Source organism: Pangasianodon hypophthalmus, chromosome 14 (genome assembly GCF_027358585.1).
Source record: "Pangasianodon hypophthalmus isolate fPanHyp1 chromosome 14, fPanHyp1.pri, whole genome shotgun sequence".
Taxonomy (NCBI): Eukaryota; Metazoa; Chordata; class Actinopteri; order Siluriformes; family Pangasiidae; genus Pangasianodon; species Pangasianodon hypophthalmus.
Genome location: NC_069723.1, coordinates 24,614,016 through 24,633,066, shown reverse-complemented (window position 1 = coordinate 24,633,066; position 19,051 = coordinate 24,614,016). Strand labels below are relative to the sequence as shown.

General features: G+C 37.8%; 2 protein-coding genes across 2 annotated transcripts; one reads left to right on the top strand and one right to left on the bottom strand.

Moving 5' to 3' along the window:
• Positions 1-354: 354 nt before the first annotated feature.
• On the bottom strand, positions 355-7,090 carry LOC113539313 (E3 ubiquitin/ISG15 ligase TRIM25-like). The gene is made up of 6 exons (XM_026935015.3): positions 6,408-7,090; positions 5,350-5,445; positions 5,011-5,244; positions 4,662-4,821; positions 2,956-3,015; positions 355-2,774 (listed from the first exon to the last, which is right to left on the bottom strand). Exons 1-6 carry the CDS (start codon positions 6,987-6,989, stop codon positions 2,251-2,253), a joined length of 1,656 nt encoding a protein of 551 aa, XP_026790816.3. The 5' UTR covers positions 6,990-7,090; the 3' UTR covers positions 355-2,250.
• Positions 7,091-7,887: 797 nt separating this feature from the next.
• Positions 7,888-14,406, top strand: LOC113539315 (E3 ubiquitin/ISG15 ligase TRIM25). The gene is made up of 6 exons (XM_026935017.3): positions 7,888-8,541; positions 11,191-11,286; positions 11,372-11,605; positions 11,795-11,915; positions 12,861-12,920; positions 13,093-14,406. Exons 1-6 carry the CDS (start codon positions 7,954-7,956, stop codon positions 13,620-13,622), a joined length of 1,629 nt encoding a protein of 542 aa, XP_026790818.3. The 5' UTR covers positions 7,888-7,953; the 3' UTR covers positions 13,623-14,406.
• Positions 14,407-19,051: the final 4,645 nt, after the last annotated feature.

Below are 19,051 nucleotides of genomic sequence, written 5' to 3'. Positions count from 1 at the left end.
ATAAATAAATAAATAAAAACTCCTACAACTATTCGATCAATGCCCTTTTGAACATAATAATAATAATAATAATAATAATAATAATAATAATAATAAAAGCCAGACATTATTTTGAGTGTTCAATCACCTAAATGACTCTTAAACATTCAAAACATTCAGAAATGTGAATCAATAAACAAATTTAGAGAGCCAATTCACAAGTATTACACAGATGAATTGTGCTAAAATAGACATTAAAATAAAATTAACAATTTATTCTCTTCTGTCGCCAACAGAAAAAACACACACATTACTTCACTCAGTGAGTTTTATTTTTACTAAATTAAGTAGATGCTAGCCTCCTATTAGCTAACATTACCATGGTTGTGAACAGTTTGTGCTGGATGGATGGTGTGTGTGTGTGTGTGTGTAGTCCACATAATTTCTGTCCTTTATATCTGCCAAAATTGCACTTATTTGATCCAGGCTTAATGACTGTAATAGGACTGGAGTTTATATGAGGTTACAGTATGTTAAAAAAAAAAATAAAAAAAGCAGCATCCATCATTATACAGACAAAAGGTTTGATGAATTTTAAAATGAATTTTACTTCCACATATACTGTATCAGCGTACAATACAAACAGGAACAAATCCATAAAATCCTATTAATACATGGGCCAGACTGGAATACTGTCTCCCAAAACCTACTTTTGGAAGGAAGCCACCTCTGAATTATCCCTTTTTGTATAGATAATAAATAAAAGGGATCCATTTTTATCCCTTTTATTCCTGGAAAAACCTCCAGAATCACCTCTCCACCATCCAATAGTTAAACTTATTAATGGATGACAATCCCAGGAACAGATCTTAATTTCACTTAGAAATCAAAGTAGAAAATTCAGATAAACATTCACTCTTGTTAAATTATTTTTAACCCATGTAAAATTTAACAAGAGAAGTAGTATTAATGTTATTTACATACACACTACATATCTTTTTTACTCTCTCACTATTCTCCAAAATCATACTCTATAATGAAAATGTTTGTAAAATTACTGAAACAAAAACACACAGAAGAAACAGTGAAATATCAAATCTACTGTATACAGACACTTTCCACAGTACCCTAAATATTCCTGGGTATGATGTTATAAGGATGGCACACCTGGGTTCGAGGATCATCTCCATTTCCTCTCTTCAGAACCTCTCAAGATCTGTCAGGTTGGATGAGGCGTGTTGCTGTAGTACTGTTTTCAGGCCTCACCAAAAATGATGTATTGGAATCACATCCAATATTCAGGCTGAGCAACTGGAGAACATTCACAGATTTGTCCCAACGCATTGGTGTGGATGTGTTTCGCTGCAATCTGAGTTCCTGAGTGGTTCTGAGCAGGTTTTCCTTGAGGATATCTTTAAACTTTGATCTGTTCATCTTTTCTTCTATCCTGATAAGCTTCACAATAGGAATGGAATTGGCCATGTGATGATGGCTGCCTGAGTTCTTCCAGATGTATTGCTTGAAATTCAGGCCAAAGTGTTCGGTTTTGGTTTCATCAGATCATAGAATCTTATTTCGCATACTCTAAGAGTTCTTGGGTGGCTTTTGCCATCTCCAGTGAGTGGCTTCTGTACCAGAAATGCCAGCAGAGATGGTTGTCCTTCTGTCAGATTCTCTCATGTCCACAGGGACTTAGGGACCTTCAAAACTGGAGAACTGGAGGGTAAGACACAGATCTGGGGCTTGATACAATCATGTCTCAGAAGTCACTATGAATGATTCCTTTGACCTCATTTGACTTTTGGCTTGACTTTTGCTCAGAAATGCACCACCAGTTGTGGGGCTTTATATAGAAAGAGGTGTTTCTTCAAATACAAATCATGTTCAATCAGTTGAGTTTACTACAGGAGGACTTAGAAACATGTCTGATGATCAGTGGAATCAGGATGCACCTGAGCTCAATTTTAAGTGTCATGGCATAGGGTCTGAAAACTTGTGCAAATGTGATATTGCAGTAAAAACAATTTTAATTTGTTTATTAACTATTCTTTTTCTAGAAACATCTAGAAACATTCTAGAAATTCTAGAAACCATCATTCTTCATTAAGAGGTTATTTGTGTAATTTATTAATCTATAGAATAGGTGCAATTAGAAAATGATAATAATATTAATACTTCATTAGTGTTACAGTTTGTGGTCTTTACAAGGCAGCCAAATGTGCCACTGTATCTCAAGCTGAAATTTAATTTGACATCCAAGGTTTCATTTTATTAAACACATAACCTCACAGTTGAGTCATAACTTACACTGAACCCAGTGTACAGAGGCTGAGTGAATGTGGTGTGGACACTGTGGAGGAGCCTCATCGTGTCAGAGACGCTGTAGAAGGACAGAGTTCCTGCGCTGTGATCCACATACACTCCTATTCTGGACGATGCTGGACCTCGGAGCTCAGCTTTAACACTGTTGTGCCAGAAAGAGACAGAGGAAGAAGAACACACCAGACTCCAGGACTGACTGTTGAATCCAAATCCACTCTCTTTACATCCTCCTTTCCTCCTGATTTCTTTATAAGAGACTGATATGGACACCCATTTTTGACTGCTCCACTCCACCTCCCAGTAACAGCGTCCACTCACACTCTCCTTACACAACAACTGAGTGTAAATGTCAAATCTCTCTGGATGATCGGAGTATCGCTGATTTGTCCCTGAGTATTTCACCACTCTGTTATTCTCCGACAGAATAAGGACAGAATGTACTGTGTTGGGATCCAGAGTCAGATAACAGAAATCTAAAAGAATAAAATGTCCACAGGTTAGATGTTAATCACAGGATTTACAGTAAGAGTGTGTGAGGCAACTGTCTGTGTTTCTATCCTCCTAATGATGCTCTCTATGAAATATTTCAAATATTACTCAACATCAGTCATCAGGTAAAAATGAATCAGATTTAGATCAACTTAGAACACCTACACGGCAGAAAATCTTCTCTGCTCTTTGGTTCTGAGGGTAAAATCACCTGAACTGCTGCTGCTGTGGAGACACAGAGACAACATGGAGAAAAATCAGGCACTGTAAAAGATAAAGCGCAGATATAAAAACTATATGCATCATGATCTCGGGCAGACAAATGAACGTGGCTGGTGCTGTATTCTCGTTCTTCTCATGAGAAGTTTGTGGTTGTGTGCCAAGCTCATATCACAGTATTTACGATGGACTGTAATAAGAGAAAAAAAAATCAGTGACACCAAACACAAGGGATAATGTTAGGGATGTTAGCTCCTAAAACAAAAGAGCGTGAGCTTCTTTCCTCACTCACCATTTTTCCAGTGATGTTCAACATCATATTAATGAGAACTCCGATGTAGAAGTAGCAGACTCAACAAATGCTGGACTCAAAGTCCCAGAATACAGTGCAGCTATACAACACAGCTATACAACCCACTTGCAGAGTTGGCTTAACTAGTTAATAATCTCTGAGATGACAAGAGTGATGGCAGCTTTGGAAGCTGATCTGTTTGAGCAGAGTGTACAGATGAGGAGGTGAGAGAGCTGGACAGACTAAAGGACTAAAGTGCTGCTGCATCACTTTAGGTAGATATGAAATAAGGGTTAAATCCCACTGGCATCACTATTAACAGGTAATCGACTGGCATTGTGGGTAATATAGGAAACTGTTAACCAGTGTGAAAAGAGACTAACATGTCAGGGAAATAAGTTTAACCTTAAAAACCAACTCAAAATTTCACCACAGAATAAATCTTGGACACGGTTAAAGATCACGTGTTAATTATAAAGTTTTTCTTTAAGCCAGGATTATAGCTGCTGGTGAGGTGAGTTTCCTCTTTATTTCTCTTTAGTACTGATTAGTTGTTCTTTAACCTATTCACTTTGTTTATCTGTTTATCTGTTTATCTTGATGTAACTTACAAGGTTATTGACCATCACATTAGCTGTAGCGAGAATCTTATGTTTATGTCGTAAATGTAATTTTACATAATCGTACATCAGAGTAAAGACAAGTGCACACTGCACAAGTTTCAGAATCTCAGAATCACTGGCCCTTTCACACTACACAGCCTTCATCGCTTGTGATCAGTTGTTGGTGGACGTAGGGTGTGCAGACTACAAGAGCAGACGAGGCTCACACACTGCATAAACTTCATGCTGAATGTGACCTGATGCCCAGATCATGAGTTCTCACCAAAATAAATGTGAGCGCTCCTATCATGTGACTTTGTGGCTTTGTCACTATTTGGAAAAAAGAAACAGAGAAATGTTAAAAAACTGGAGGAAGGATTGGTTGGGGAAATGTGAGCAGCGAGAATTGTCTGTTCTGCAAAGAGAACTGGAAGTATAGTACAAAAAAGGATCTGTTTTTATACTGTGCATTAGCAGAAATCATGTCCGGTTTGTTTTTATTATGGGTGATAATAATTATGACCCCCTGTCTTTCACTGCTCTCTTCTTCTCAGACAGAATAAGGACAGATCTTGAACTAAAATCAGTTGCTGTCTGGGAAACTGATGCTAAAATTGTGCACAACTGAGTGCACTAAGCTTATTATTTTGTAATTTTAGGCAGTCATGTAACTCTTTATTCCTGTTGCATGAATATTATGACTCTTTTTACTGACCGTTAAGCAAATGAATATTTTCCACCAGGACAACTTCTCTTACCTTCTGTTGGGATTTTGTTGAATTCCTGCTCACAGATTTCCTCGACTCGTTTTTTCAGATCTGAGAGAGATTTCCTCACTCCATCAAATGAGAGATGTTGATTGACAGTGATGCTGGGTGAGTCCTCACATCCAGGAGGAACACAGAGAGACGGGAAACTCTACAGAGAGGAAACACATAATAAAGAAGGAGAAAAGTGTAGGAGAGGAACGAATGAATCTCAGACTGAATCAGACACAAAGACACACTTGTGATCTCAGACAGGAACATTTATTGTTGCTGTAATGAGCTTTTAGGAGGAAACTTTGTGAGGAACAGCGGCCTCTGTAGATCAGACAGTGAGTGTTACCTGGAGGAAGTGGATGTGATCGTGTGTGTGTGAAAGCTGCTCCAGCTCAGTGACTCTCCTCTTATGATCAGCAATCTCCTGCTCCAGTTGCTTCAGGAGTCGTTCAGCTCGACTCAGTTCAGCTTCCTCCTGAGCTCTGATCATCTTCTTCATCTCCAAATGCTTTTTCTCCATGTAGCTGATCAGCTCAGTAAAGATCCTCTCACTGTCATCTACTGCTGCCTGGGAACGCTTCTGTTAGGACACACAAAATGGAGCTAAAATGAAAGATGAAATATCACTATCTCCTACTGACCATATATAGTCCATAGCGTGTGTGTGTGTGTGTTCATTACTCACCTTAATAGTGTCCACAGTCTGTTTCAGCTCCTGCACCTTCTTCTGCTTCTTCTGGATCCTCTGCTCAGATTTCATCTGCTCCTCTTTTAGCTGATTCTGAGACCAAATAAATACATTTCATTATTTTCTGGCCATTATATTACATTTCATATTTTCTGCAGTTCAGGAGTTCAGTATGTCAGTACTGTAGTTACTGAGTTACTGTAGATGCTGTATTTTTGTTATTTCCTGTAAGACGTGATCAGTCATCCTCGACCCTGATGTCACCAGAGGACACTGCTAGCTCAGTTACAATTTCATCTGCTTAACAGTTTCAGCAATATGGATAATGGTCAGGTTTCACTGTTTTCTGCTCAAAAACATTTTGTTTAGAAATTTTGTTTGTTTAATCATTTAAAAATAATTTCTATGAAGAGTGCCAATGATTAACTTGGTTTGAATACTTGAAGTATTCACTTATTTTATAGACTGTCCATTTAAAAATAAGTCACATGGACAATCACAAAATCAATGTTATTTCAGGTAAATACATATTTCTTTCTAGGCATCTGTTACAACAGCATTAACATAGCTAATTGAACTTGAACTAAATTTTACCATCTCGCTTTCTATCCAGATAAAGTTCTTATTTTTTACCTTAAACCATCCCAGTGATGTTATACAATATTTAATGTATATTCATAATTTGCTCTCTCAATGTCAGACACAAAAACAGCTATTTAAAAAACTTTTCAAACAGTGTTTAGCTTCCCTGCAGCAAAGAAATCATAAAATGAAAAATAATAATCTAAACCTATAGCTAATTCATATAAAACTACAATAACACTGTCGTGAAATGTTTGTTTATGGGTGTCAGATGTCCAAAGTTCACTGATTTTAGTTATGAGGATGACACGTTCATTTAACACTTCCTTATCAAGTACAATCTCACTTTAATAAAAATCCACTTCCCAGTTTTTCCATGAATGCAAACATTGAAATGTCAGCTTGTGTCCTCTAACAAAAGCAACTTAATAGATATTACATTAAAAAAAATAATTTGATCAAGAGGTTCTCACCTGTTTTTCAGTTCTTTCTGCTTTAGCTGCAACAGTGTCATGGCCTCTGTGCTGATCCATCGTACACAGATAACAGATGAAGCTTTGGTCAGTACGACAGTAGATCTCCATCGGTTTGTGGTGCTCAGAGCAGATCTTCTCTTGAAGCTCTGCACAGGCTTCAACTAACTTGTGCTTCTTAAAAGCCTGAGACTTATAGTGAGGTTGAAGATGATCTTCGCAATAGGAGGCCTGACACACCAGACAGGACTTGACAGCTTTGTGTTTTCTCTCAGTGCAGGAATCACACTCCACATCTCCAGGTCCAGCGTAACAGTGAGCAGCTTGGAGTTCAGTCTTCTTCAGTTTCTCCACCACTTCAACCAGCATGTTGTTCCTGCGTAGAACAGGCCTTGGAGTGAAAGTCTCTCTACACTGGGGGCAGCTGTAGACACCCTTCAGATCCTCCTGATCCCAGAAGCCATTAATACACACTTTACAGAAACTGTGTCCACAAGGAGTAGTCACTGGATCCTTCAGGAGATCCAGACACACTGGACAGATGAACTGCTCCTGATCTACTGAAATACTGGCCTCTGCCATTTCCCTGCACTCATGGACCGTGTGTGTGTGTGTGAGAGAGAGAGAGCGAGAGAGAGAGAGAAAGACTCAGTTTTCAAGTTTTATTTTCTCTGAAATGAACTTCCTGGTTCTGCGTGTGTTATAGTGTGACAGAGAGAGTGGATGTGGCTTTAAGGAGAGAGGGAGTGTAGACTTTAGAGGAAAAGTGTGGCTACATGTAGGCTTGAGCGATATAAAGATTGTATTGTCCCTACATGATATTACACTACCACGATATCCAGCGACATTTACTCAGATTATATTATATTACCAGACCTGCCAACTTTTATAAACTTTGCGCTTTGTGAAGTATGCTAGTACAAGTTATCACTCAGAGCACTGTCAAAAGTAAAACAGTAAAAATCCCTCCATCTATGCTCTGCCATTTTCTGTCACAGTGAATGGAGAATGTTTTGAGTTCATTAATGTGCAATAAAATCTCTCAGCATATGTGTCTTAGCTATCGTTAGATAATTATATAGTTCACATCAGTTGGATGCAACAGAAAAAATTTCAACCAAAAAATGGTTTTGTCATTTAATTTTTTGTACGATACACCTGAAAAAGCTTTTATCATATGAACGTATCCCCCTTTTGTTGCTTGATTTTAATGTCCTGACAGTGGTGTCAGTGGTGTTGTATTCACAAACATTTCAGCAATGATGTAAAAACACATTCAAATACACAAGATGTGGTCATGCAACAAAGATATTTGGAACAAATTAGAATTCAATTAACCTGACTCTTTAAATCACTTTTCTCCTGTAGCTAGAGCTTTTCTTTAATCCCTGCACTCCCTTTTGCTTTAAAGCCACACCCGCTGTCTCTGACACACAACCAGGAAGTTCATTTCAGAGAAAACAAAACTAACAAACTAGGACTCTCTCTCTCTCTCTCTCTCTCTCTCTCTTTCTGTGTGTGTGTGTGTGTGTGTGAGTTCAGGAAAATGGCAGAGGCCGGGATTTCAGTAGATCAGGAGCAGTTCAGGTGTTCAGTGTGTCCGGGTCTCCTGAAGGATCCAGTGACTACTCCCTGTGGCCACAGTTTCTGTAAGGTGTGTATTAATGGCTTCTGGGATCAGGAGGATGTGAAGGGTGTCTACAGCTGCCCCCAGTGTAGAGAGACTTTCACTCCAAGGCCTGTTCTACACAGTAACAACATGCTGGCTGAAGTGGTGGAGAAACTGAAGACTGAACGCCATGCTGCTTCTCCTGCTCACTGTTACGCTGGACCTGGAGATGTGGAGTGCGATTCCTGCACTGGGAAAAAACGCAAAGCTGTTAATTCCTGTCTGGTGTGTCTGGCCTCCTACTGTGAAGATCATCTTCAACCTCACTATCAGTCTCCTGCCTTTAAGAAGCACAAGTTAGTTGAAGCCTGTGCTGAACTCCAAGAGAAGATCTGCTCTGAGCACAACAAACTGATGGAGATCTACTGTCGTACTGACCAAAGCTTCATCTGTTATCTGTGTACGATGGATCAGCACAAAGGCCATGACACTGTTGCAGCTAAAGCAGAAAGAACTGAAAAACAGGTGAGAACTAAAAGTCTAATATTTTCTAGAGTAGCTCATATAAATGATTTATTTAATGTCATTTCTGTAGTTAAGTTGTTTTAGTCAGTTGCAGGGCAAAAGTTTCCTTAATTTTATGGATTTTTTTTTTTTTTGATGGAAAGTTTGTGAAGTGATTTTTTTAGTAAAAGTGTAAGTCTTACTGGTAATTAAATGTTAAATAAATGTGTCGTCCTCATAACCAGTTGAACTTTACACAGCTGACACCCATACAATATCATTTTACAGATTATTGCACACAAGTGCACACACAAGAGTGTAACTAGGTTTGATTTTAAATGGTTTCATTTTTTATTTCATTTCATTATTTATATATATTTATATTCGAATGTGGTTCTTGTAACTGATATTGACAGGAATGCTCGACTGTACAGTGCACACTGGGTAACACTACTAGAAAGTGAAAAACATGATTAAGGTCTCATTAAAGGTCTACAGATAAAAAGTAAGAACTTTATCTGATCAGGAAATGAGACGGTAATAGAGTTTCAGTACTTTTGCATAACTTGGTTAACATCACTGTAACAGGAACATGAGAATCGCTTCATTTTGCACCTCAAGCTTTCCTGCTGCAAAAGACACAGCACATAAAAAGGATAATTCATGAAATTATCCACTCCTTCTCCAAGACTCCACCCTCCATTCACAAGTGGCGCTCATCCACACCCCTGTTATCACAGTAAACTTCATATAAATGTGACCTTTGGCACTCTTCATGAAAATGATTTTAAAAATGATTAAATCTAATAAATACCACATGCAATTAGTTTCATTTTGAGCCTAAACATAATGTATTCAAGGCACTGTATTATATTTTATCACAATATTTTGACAAACATAAGTTGTACTACAGAACAAAGGGTTAAATAACAGTTAGCATTTGTTGAACCTCTGCACTGAGTCTAGTTGTGAGTTTAAATCCCTGCACTGCCAAGCTGCTACTGCTGGACGCTTAAGCAAGACCGTTAAACCTGTATTGTTATGAATAAAAGTAATGAATAAATGTAATTTTGAGTCTGTTAACCATTTCTGTGTTGGTTTAAATGTGTGGATAATTCTACTGTTAAAAGATTTTGCCAAGAGGTTCGACTCTTGTGGCTGAGGAAACCAGGTTTTGGGCTGAAAGATCCTGGAACTTGTACCTACAGTGACTCACTTGTATCTACAAGGTTCAAGGGTTCAAGGTTCTTTATTTGTTACATACATATTACATACATGTGATGTAACGTAATGAAATGTTTTTCCTCAGCTCCTCATTACACAGTGCAACGATGAACAGAACCAACAATGAACTAAGATACACACACACACACACACACACACAATAAAAATAGAATATAGTGAAATATAGTAGATATATAATAATATGTGCAAATATACAGACCTAATCTTCAACGATCCTGGGTTCAGGTGCTGCATTTTGGGAGATGCTCTCAGCAAGAACGTCTTTCATGCAACGCTTTCAAGCAGCTTGTTGTTAGGAAAGTGGTGTTTAACAGCTGGTTTTGGAACCTGATGACCACAATCAATAAACTACAATTCTGAAACTGTGTTTTTTGTCTTTTTTTTCCCAGGAAACACTTTTTGTTATAGTCCTATTAACGGTTAATTGTATTTTAACTGCTTTTCTGTTGATAGATTGTTGTTTTGTTTTGTTTTGTTTTTTATGTCATATGTGCAGCTTCCTGTTTATTGTGCAGTAGATCAGGCTGACAGTAGAGCTAACAGTAGAGCTCCTGGATGCGAGTACTAAATCAAATACCTGTATTATCATTGTGCACTCTAATGATGCTCCTACTCAAGTTCCTGTTAACACACTTAGCACTTTTTGACTCTATAGTACACAGTTATAGAAGGGAATGATTTATAATGGCACTATCGGGTGTCACCCAGATGAGGATGGGTTTCTTTTGAGTCTGGTTCCTCTCGAGGTTTCTTCCTCATATCATCTCAGGGAGTTTTTCTTTGCCATCGCAGCTTCTCTCTTGCTCATTAGGGATAAATTTAAATTAAAATGTTATATCCGGATTTCTGTGAAGCTGCATTGTGACAACATCCACTGTTAAAAGTGCTACACAAATAGAACTGAATTGAATTGAATAATCCTATTACGCTATACGCTGCTCATTATGATTTTTACTAAATCGAATACTTGTTTTGTCATTGTGCAGTACGAGATTCAGAGTGCAGTTCCCCATCAGGCTATGTACTGCTGACAAATTTACAGTTTGATTTTATTTACCGTAAATATTTCAGGGGTGTCAATAATTTTGCCTAACACTGTTTAATTATTAGAAAGCAGACATGAACGTTCTGCTTAAGACGCTTATATTCAGAACATTCCCAAACCACCTGCCAGTAGCTACTTTATACCAATCGACGTTTTCCTTCTTACCTAGGGAATATGTGTAGGTGCTATTTTCTTTTTTTTGTGTTTGTGTGTTTTAATTTTTCACTGTAACTTTAACTCTTTAGCTGCATTTAATATTGCCACACTGATCTCATAATGCTGAAATAATTAAATGTATTGTAATTGGTCTTATTTATTTTATTTCAGTTAGTTCTAGAGTTATGATGTAGAAATAATGAAATGTATTTATTTGGTCTCAGAATCAGCTAAAGGAGGAGCAGATGAAATCTGAGCAGAGGATCCAGGAGAAGCAGAAGGTGGTGCAGGAGCTGAAACAGACTGTGGACACTATTAAGGTGAGACATGAACAGAGACTCACATATACATAATGTAGGCAATTTCATCCTTCATTTTAGCTCCATTTTGTGTGTCTCCTAACAGAGGCGTTCCCAGGCAGCAGTAGATGACAGTGAGAAGATCTTTACTGAGCTGATCAGCTCCATGGAGAAAAAGCGCTCAGAGGTGACGGAGATGATCAGAGCTCAGGAGAAAGCTGAACTGATTCGAGCTGAACGACTCCTGAAGCAACTGGAGCAGGAGATTGCTGATCATAAGAGGAGAGTCACTGAGCTGGAGCAGCTTTCACACACACACGATCACATCCACTTCCTCCAGGTAACACTCACTGTCTGATCTACAGAGGCCGCTGTTCCTCACAAAGTTTCCTCCTAAAAGCTCATTACAGCAACAATAAATGTTCCTGTCTGAGATCACAAGTGTGTCTTTGTGTCTGATTCAGTCTGAGATTCATTCGTTCCTCTCCTACACTTTTCTCCTTCTCTATTATGTGTTTCCTCTCTGTAGAGTTTCCCGTCTCTCTGTGTTCCTCCTGGATGTGAGGACTCACCCAGCATCACTGTCAATCTCTCATTTGATGGAGTGAGGAAATCTCTCTCAGATCTGAAAAAACAAGTCGAGGAAATCTGTGAGTCAACAAAATCCTTTCATATAGTAAAGAAGGTGTCCTGGTGGAAAATATTCATTTGCACTAAAGCTGGTAAAGACAGCCGGAGGAATAACCCGACTGCATAAAAGTTTGATGTATGATTGTGTAAAATTTCCTTTCCATCACCACAAGGCAATAGCTAAAACTGTTAGCCTTGTAAATTACATCAGGATAAACTCAATCACAAATCCACAAACTACTCTTATTGAATTTTATACGTAACAAATAAGATAAACAGCATAAACAGCTTTGAGCCTCACTCACCTGAAAATCACTCGCACTGCTGAGGACGACCCTGCATGGACAGCCAACAGATCACCATGGGTTTACTGCGGATGGTAACACATGGACACCCTAAAGTGGGCTGTGGATGTTCTTCCTTGGACAGCAATTTCTAAGAACAGTTTACACTCAAATCTCCATCATGGAACAGTTAATAACTTCAGTTCAATACAAGAAACTTAAACGTAAAACTCTAATGATGCTCCTACTCAAGTTCCTGTTAACACGCTTAGCACTTTTTGACTCTATAGTACACAGTTATAGAAGGGAATGATTTATAATCGCACTCTCGGGTGTCACCCAGATGAGGATGGGTTTCTTTTGAGTCTGGTTCCTCTCAAGGTTTCTTCCTCATGTCGTCTCAGGGAGTTTTTCTTTGCCATCGCAGCTTCTCTCTTGCTCATTAGGGATAAATTTAAATAAAAATGTTATATCCGGATTTCTGTAAAGCTGCTTTGTGACAACATCCACTGTTAAAATTGCTACACAAATAGAACTGAATTGAATTCTGAATAATCCTGGCTTAACTTCCATCAGAAAATTTAAAAATATATTTTTTTATGTAGTTGACAGCTGACATTTGTTCATGCTTTAAACTTTCACATCATTTTTTATCTCCGTTTTGTCTCTGTGTCTCCACAGCTGCAGCAGTTCAGATAATTTTACCCTCAAACCCGAAGAGTAGAGAAGATTTTCTGCAGTGTAGGTGTAAAACACACACACACACACACACCTGATTTTAATGATGACTGATGTTGGGTAGTATTTAAAAATTATATAATTTAGGATAATAAAAACACAGACAAGTGTCTCACACACACTTATTATAAATCCTGTGATTAACATTTGACCTGTGGACATTTTATTCTTTTAGATTTCTGTTATCTGACTCTGGATCCCAACACAACACACCGAGAACTCATTCTGTCTGAGAAGAACAGAGTGGTGACATGGAGTGAAAGAGATCAGCGTTATTCGGATCATCCAGAGAGATTTGAATACTGGGTTCAGGTGTTGTGTAAGGAGAGTGTGTGTGGACGCTGTTACTGGGAGGTGGAGTGGAGCGGTGATGGTGTGTGCATATCAGTCTCTTATAAAGAGATCAACAGGAAAGGACAGGGTTGCAGGTGTGCATTTGGATACAACAGTCAGTCCTGGAGTCTGGAGTGTTTTTCTTCCTCTGTCTGTTTCCGGCACAATGGAATTAAGACTGAGCTCCGAGGTCCAGCGTCCTCCAGAATAGGAGTGTATGTGGATCACAGTGCAGGAACTCTGTCCTTCTACAGCGTCTCTGACACGATGAGGCTCCTCCACAGAGTCCACACCACATTCACTCAGCCTCTATACGCCGGGTTCTGGCTCACTTTTTATAATTCAACTGTCAGGTTATGTGATCCAAGATGAAATGTTAGTAATGTTTAGTAAAATTAAAACTGGGATGTCAGATTGAATTTCTCCCTGAGCTACAGTGCCACTTTTGGTTGCACAACCTGCAAAATACTAATGAATTACAGGGTGTCCCAAAAGTCTCCATACTGTCCATAAGGAACTGTGTTTGCCAGCAGCACGTCAGTTGTGCCTTCGTCAGCGGATGTTCATGGACGTCCACTTCTCGGTTGGTTCGCAACACTTCCAGTCTTTTTGAATTTATAAATAAATTTGGCAACAGTGTTGTGTGCGATGTGCTGGCCATGTTTCCTGTTAAACTCCATCGCAACCTTGCGACAGCTTCCCGATCCAGCCATGAGAATGATTTCAATACGCTCTTCTTTTCTCAAAGGCATTCTTACAGGTTGTCTGAAAAAATGTATATAATATAAACTAAGTCTGAAATATTTTGGAAGACATTTTGCTAAAAAGTGTTAATTTCCGCCTATGTACGGAGACTTTTGGGACACCCTGTATTATTATTATTATTATTATTATTATTATTATTATTATTATTAAGTTCATCTATTCTATACATTAAGTTACACAAATAATCTCTTAATGCAGAATCTAAGATGCTTCTTGAAAAAAACACTATGGTACCACATTAACTGTTTATTTGTAGATGAACTGATTGAGTTATTTTAAAACCAGATTTTAAAACCAGACTTTAAAAATGTTCTTGACTGACCATCTTAGATTTGCTGTATATTTCTGGGGAAATAAGGTCACTATTCCCAATAAACAGTGTACAGAATTTCAGGCTTGTATCTGTACTAGTTTCTGAGATATACAATGCAGTCCAAAAATAAACAGAAATAAACAGAAGATTTTAGAATTATAAAATATTTAAAACAAAGACAGGAAGTGTTTAGGATCTTGAATATCATTTAATATTCTGGAAGCAAATGTGTGATATTGACCAGGTTAACTGCTTTGTACAAAAGGTCAGATTTTCCTCATGTCTAATCTCTTCTGTTGAAGCATGTGATCAGACGACACTCTGATAGATTTGATCTAATATGGATCATAAGGTTTTGTGTAAACTTGTGGAGTCCATGCCAGCTCAAGTGCACGCTGTCATTAAAGCAAAAAAGGGGACAAACCAAATACTAAGAAACTCTGAAATTCATGTAAATATTTCAAATATTCTGCTTTTCACTCAAGTTGTTTTTTGTAATAAAATTTTTATTAAATTAGAAAAGAACGCAAATAGAAACCTCTGCACTAGTGCTCTCAGACTTTTGGACCCCACTGTACAGGCTTTAAAAAGGGGCGTGGCCTGTATTTTACTGTAAAAAAAAAAAAAAAAAAAAGTGCTACAGAAAAAATTACGTTTCTTGGTCATTACTTTTGAACTATTCATAACTAGATGCATGAAATCTTCAAGGATTGATGTCTAGTATATAGATGTCTTTAACTTCTAAAATAGAAGTTGGATAAAAGTTAGTTTTGATTACTCGAGTCATAGTTCTTTTTTTTTTCAAAGAAATCAAACTTTCTGATTTATTATGTGGTAAAAATGAAAAAAAAAAAACATTTTGTGCCTCTATTTCAAATACATATAGCCCATGTATGACAAGGCCTACCATAAATAGAATTATATCATATATAAAATCAATAACTGTTTCTAGTCTTACAACTGATGCTAGTTCTTTATTGTTATCCAACAGTCACACTTGAAGAAAGATTTAAAAATAAAGAAATAAATAAACATCAGTGACTGAAGTAATGTGTGTGTTTTCTGCTGATGGTGACAGACTGAAGTTGGAGACTAAACTGTTCATTTATTTTAGCACATTTTATCAGTGTAATGCAGTCTTCAGTGGTGGCTAACGCTAGACAGCTAGCTGACACATGCTAACCTGACAGGATAACTGCAGTATATTGTTGAGAACAATATTGTTAAAATAAATCCTAAACATAATCTAAACTAGTCAGTTAAATAGAATTAATTAACAGTACAGTTATTTCAGTAACTGAGAGAGTAAAAAGCCTTAGCAGAGTTATCCACTTGGAGTTTTCTCTGCTGATGTAAAACGTAGTGAAATGGTGTGCGTGTATGAGTCAGCTCCCTGAATCAGATTATTGAAGCGGCTTTTTGGAGCTAAATTACACATCTGAAGGGTCTTTTATATGATTAAACATTCGGATTCCAAAATGAGGATGAGCGACATTAAATGGCTAATATTGCCCAATACTGCAGTAAGTCTGAAAACAGTTCAGAGTAAAGGTAACATTTTGCTTTTTTGACTGTGTATACGAGAGGAAAACATGGCGTCACTATTCTCATTGTGGAGTTTTGAAAGTCGCCATGTTGACGCAGTAGGTGAAAATTAGAGCCAGTGCATGCACAGTAGACACTATTGGTCAGAACGTTTGTCCGACTTTCACCCACTCATACTGGTCGTGGACTTGTTAACGCCAGGACAGCACACGCTGTGAGATATTATCTGAAGTACAACTCGAGATGGCGCATTGAAAACACGAGCTCAAAGTGGCAAGTACATCGTAATTAATTAATAAGTAAATTGCTAAATTGTAATCATATAATTTACAGAAGTATTTTGATTTTACTGTTCTCCAATCTACCAGGAAAAGATTTTAGAGCTTTGAGTAATGATTGACTGAGCTATCATATGCTAACTATGACAATATCCTTCACTTTAATCAAATGAATGTAATAATGTAGGGTACAAACTGAAAATAAACTGCTAAACATCATCAACCTTTGTACCTATCACAACCTTTTTTTTTTTTTTTTTTGAGGAAAAGTCACTGCTGTTCATGATGATTATCTTGCTTTGACTCCTGCAGGAAGTTACTCATCTGAATGGTGAAGTGCACTCTTTTCCGCTCCACTCGTTCTCTCACTGGAGTATGTTAGAAAATGAGTGAATGGCTAACCTTACCAGCCTACTGCAAGTGTTCGCTAAGGTCATACAGTCAATAGTAAATTGTTATGAAGTTTATCTGGAGTTAGCTGTCTTCTTTTTTATGCCATCACTTTGTTCACTCATGTTGGTTTGCTACTTATAATATCAGTACAACAACCTAGATTAGACATAAACAAATAAGAAAACTGCTCCCGCTGAGGGTCTGTTACAGCAGCAGAACAGGACTTTGCTACAGAAATGTCAAAGCTGTCAACACTGTAAATCTTTGGTACAAATTCTGAAAGATTTCAAATGAAGTTTGCTGGGTTATAGTCTACGTAAGTGCTTCAGGTGCATGCTGGAATTCCTGACGCTCAAGGCCAACTGAATTTATAAAAATGACAGATTGCTCTTCATGAAAATAATTTGTGGTGATGTACCTTTTGGCTAGTGTTCCATTCACTAACATGGGAAAGAGTGGGGTTAAAAATTGTACTGCGGCCAGCCAAATGAGCCAGAGGGCTACAGAGAGGCACTTTTTCCACCCATTATGATGTCTAGCAATTTATACAGTAATTGATGTCATGCACAGAGTCACGTAAGCATTATTAGATTCGCAACGTTCCCACCTAATTTAGATAATTAGAAAATGTAGTCAGGGTGAAAATTATAACGTTGCAGGGTGTGTGTTTTTTTTCTATTAAGTGCAGATGAAAAACCTTTGATTACAAACAGTAGAAAATGACAAAAAAAAGACATACTTATATTTCTTGAGGGGTTAACAACAAACAATCTAACAACAAATAGGCATATTCTGTAGGATACAGCTGAGAGACGGAAAGTAGGAAATTAATGGATGGCTCATTTGGTGGCACATGGCTGATAGCTTACGTCCAAACTGGACAGCAGGTGAATGTGTGCAAACTGACACTGGCAAAACCATTTCAAATAATTTTTAAAAGGAGCTTATAACATTAGATGACAAAGGAGAATGTGAGAGAGCATGAGAGAGAGGTAGGCTGTAATTATCTGTACACTGTTGGCTTTAATGCACAATTCTAATATTTTGACAGTTTTGATTTTTCTCCCACCAGTTCACACATACTGACACAAGACCTGACACAAGACCTGACCCATATGCAAACGCCCATGTTTACATCATTCCCCTACCAAAATGTATTAAGTATTCCTCTGACATCCCCCCATCCTGAATTTTTGCAAATTTGTCACACTGAATGGTTTCAGACATTCATAAAAAAATGTATTGTAGACCTGGGAGAACATGATGAAACACAAAACACATTTTTTTTAAATGATCGTTTAATTTGAATGTATGAAACACCTATAGCAGCCATGTGAAAAAGTCATTATTTCCCCCTAAACTTTAAAACTGGTTGTGTCAACTTTCTAAGGGGGCAATTAATTTTTTCAAACAGGGATGGTTGGATGGTTGGAATATTTTTTCTTTCAGTAAATTAAATCATCATTAAAAAGTGTATTTAGTTTTTTCTCAGGTTATCTTTGTGTGAAACCAGGTGTGTGTGTGTATGGGAAAGAGGACTCAGGAAGGAGACAGGCGAATTTTTATTTTCTTGCCAATGCTTTTAAGTGTGTCTTCTCAAACTCAACAGAAAAAACAAACCAAAATGTTGTCTCGATACTTCGTGTTGATACTTGAACCTCATTCAAGTTTAGGTTCATTTATGCTAGGTGTGGATACATGTGTTGTTAGTAACTCTCTTTCTCTGCCTCTCTTTCTTTGCCTCTCAGCCACCCATACTGGTCATGGACACTACTTGTTAATGCCAGGAGGGGGCATAAATCCACCATGAAAATACACAGCATTCAATGCAAGCACAAACTAACCACATATAGTGTAAGTAGACTGGCCTAATCACACACTTGTATTAAATTTTCTTTGAAGATCTGAATCAGTTAAGTGTGACAAACAAAAACAGGAGAAATCAGGATCAAATATTTTTATGGCATTGTATATTAAAATCATATTGTGTTTGTCTTTATTGTTAATGGATTTGTTGTTGTATTGCCCTTTTTTATGCTTTTGTCCAGTGTGCGTACATCTAAGACACCACACGTCTGAAATACACTGACTATTATGCAAATGTGCATCTATACTCTAAATCTTGTAAAGGTTCTTCCCATGCTCTTCCCATATTCTTCCCAGCCATTCTGGTGGGATTATAGCCTGGTAAATGATGAGTTTTTGGTCCATCAAGCCATGTATTTGCAGCACTCACAGCCTTTAAGATGTCTCATTCTAAGGTCTGGTCTCTCCTTAACACTTGCCAATCCCACTATCTGGATAATCACTTATATTACCAACCCAGGCAAAGAGGAGAAGACCACATCCCCACTACTCTGATGAGGATGATGAGGAGCAGCTTATTCTTCTGACCCTGTCACCTTGACCCTACGATCCCCCACCTTCATGGATCACCTGATAAATACCATCATCACTGTCCTGGCCACCATCTCCATGATTCTCTCCCCATCATCATGACTGTCCTG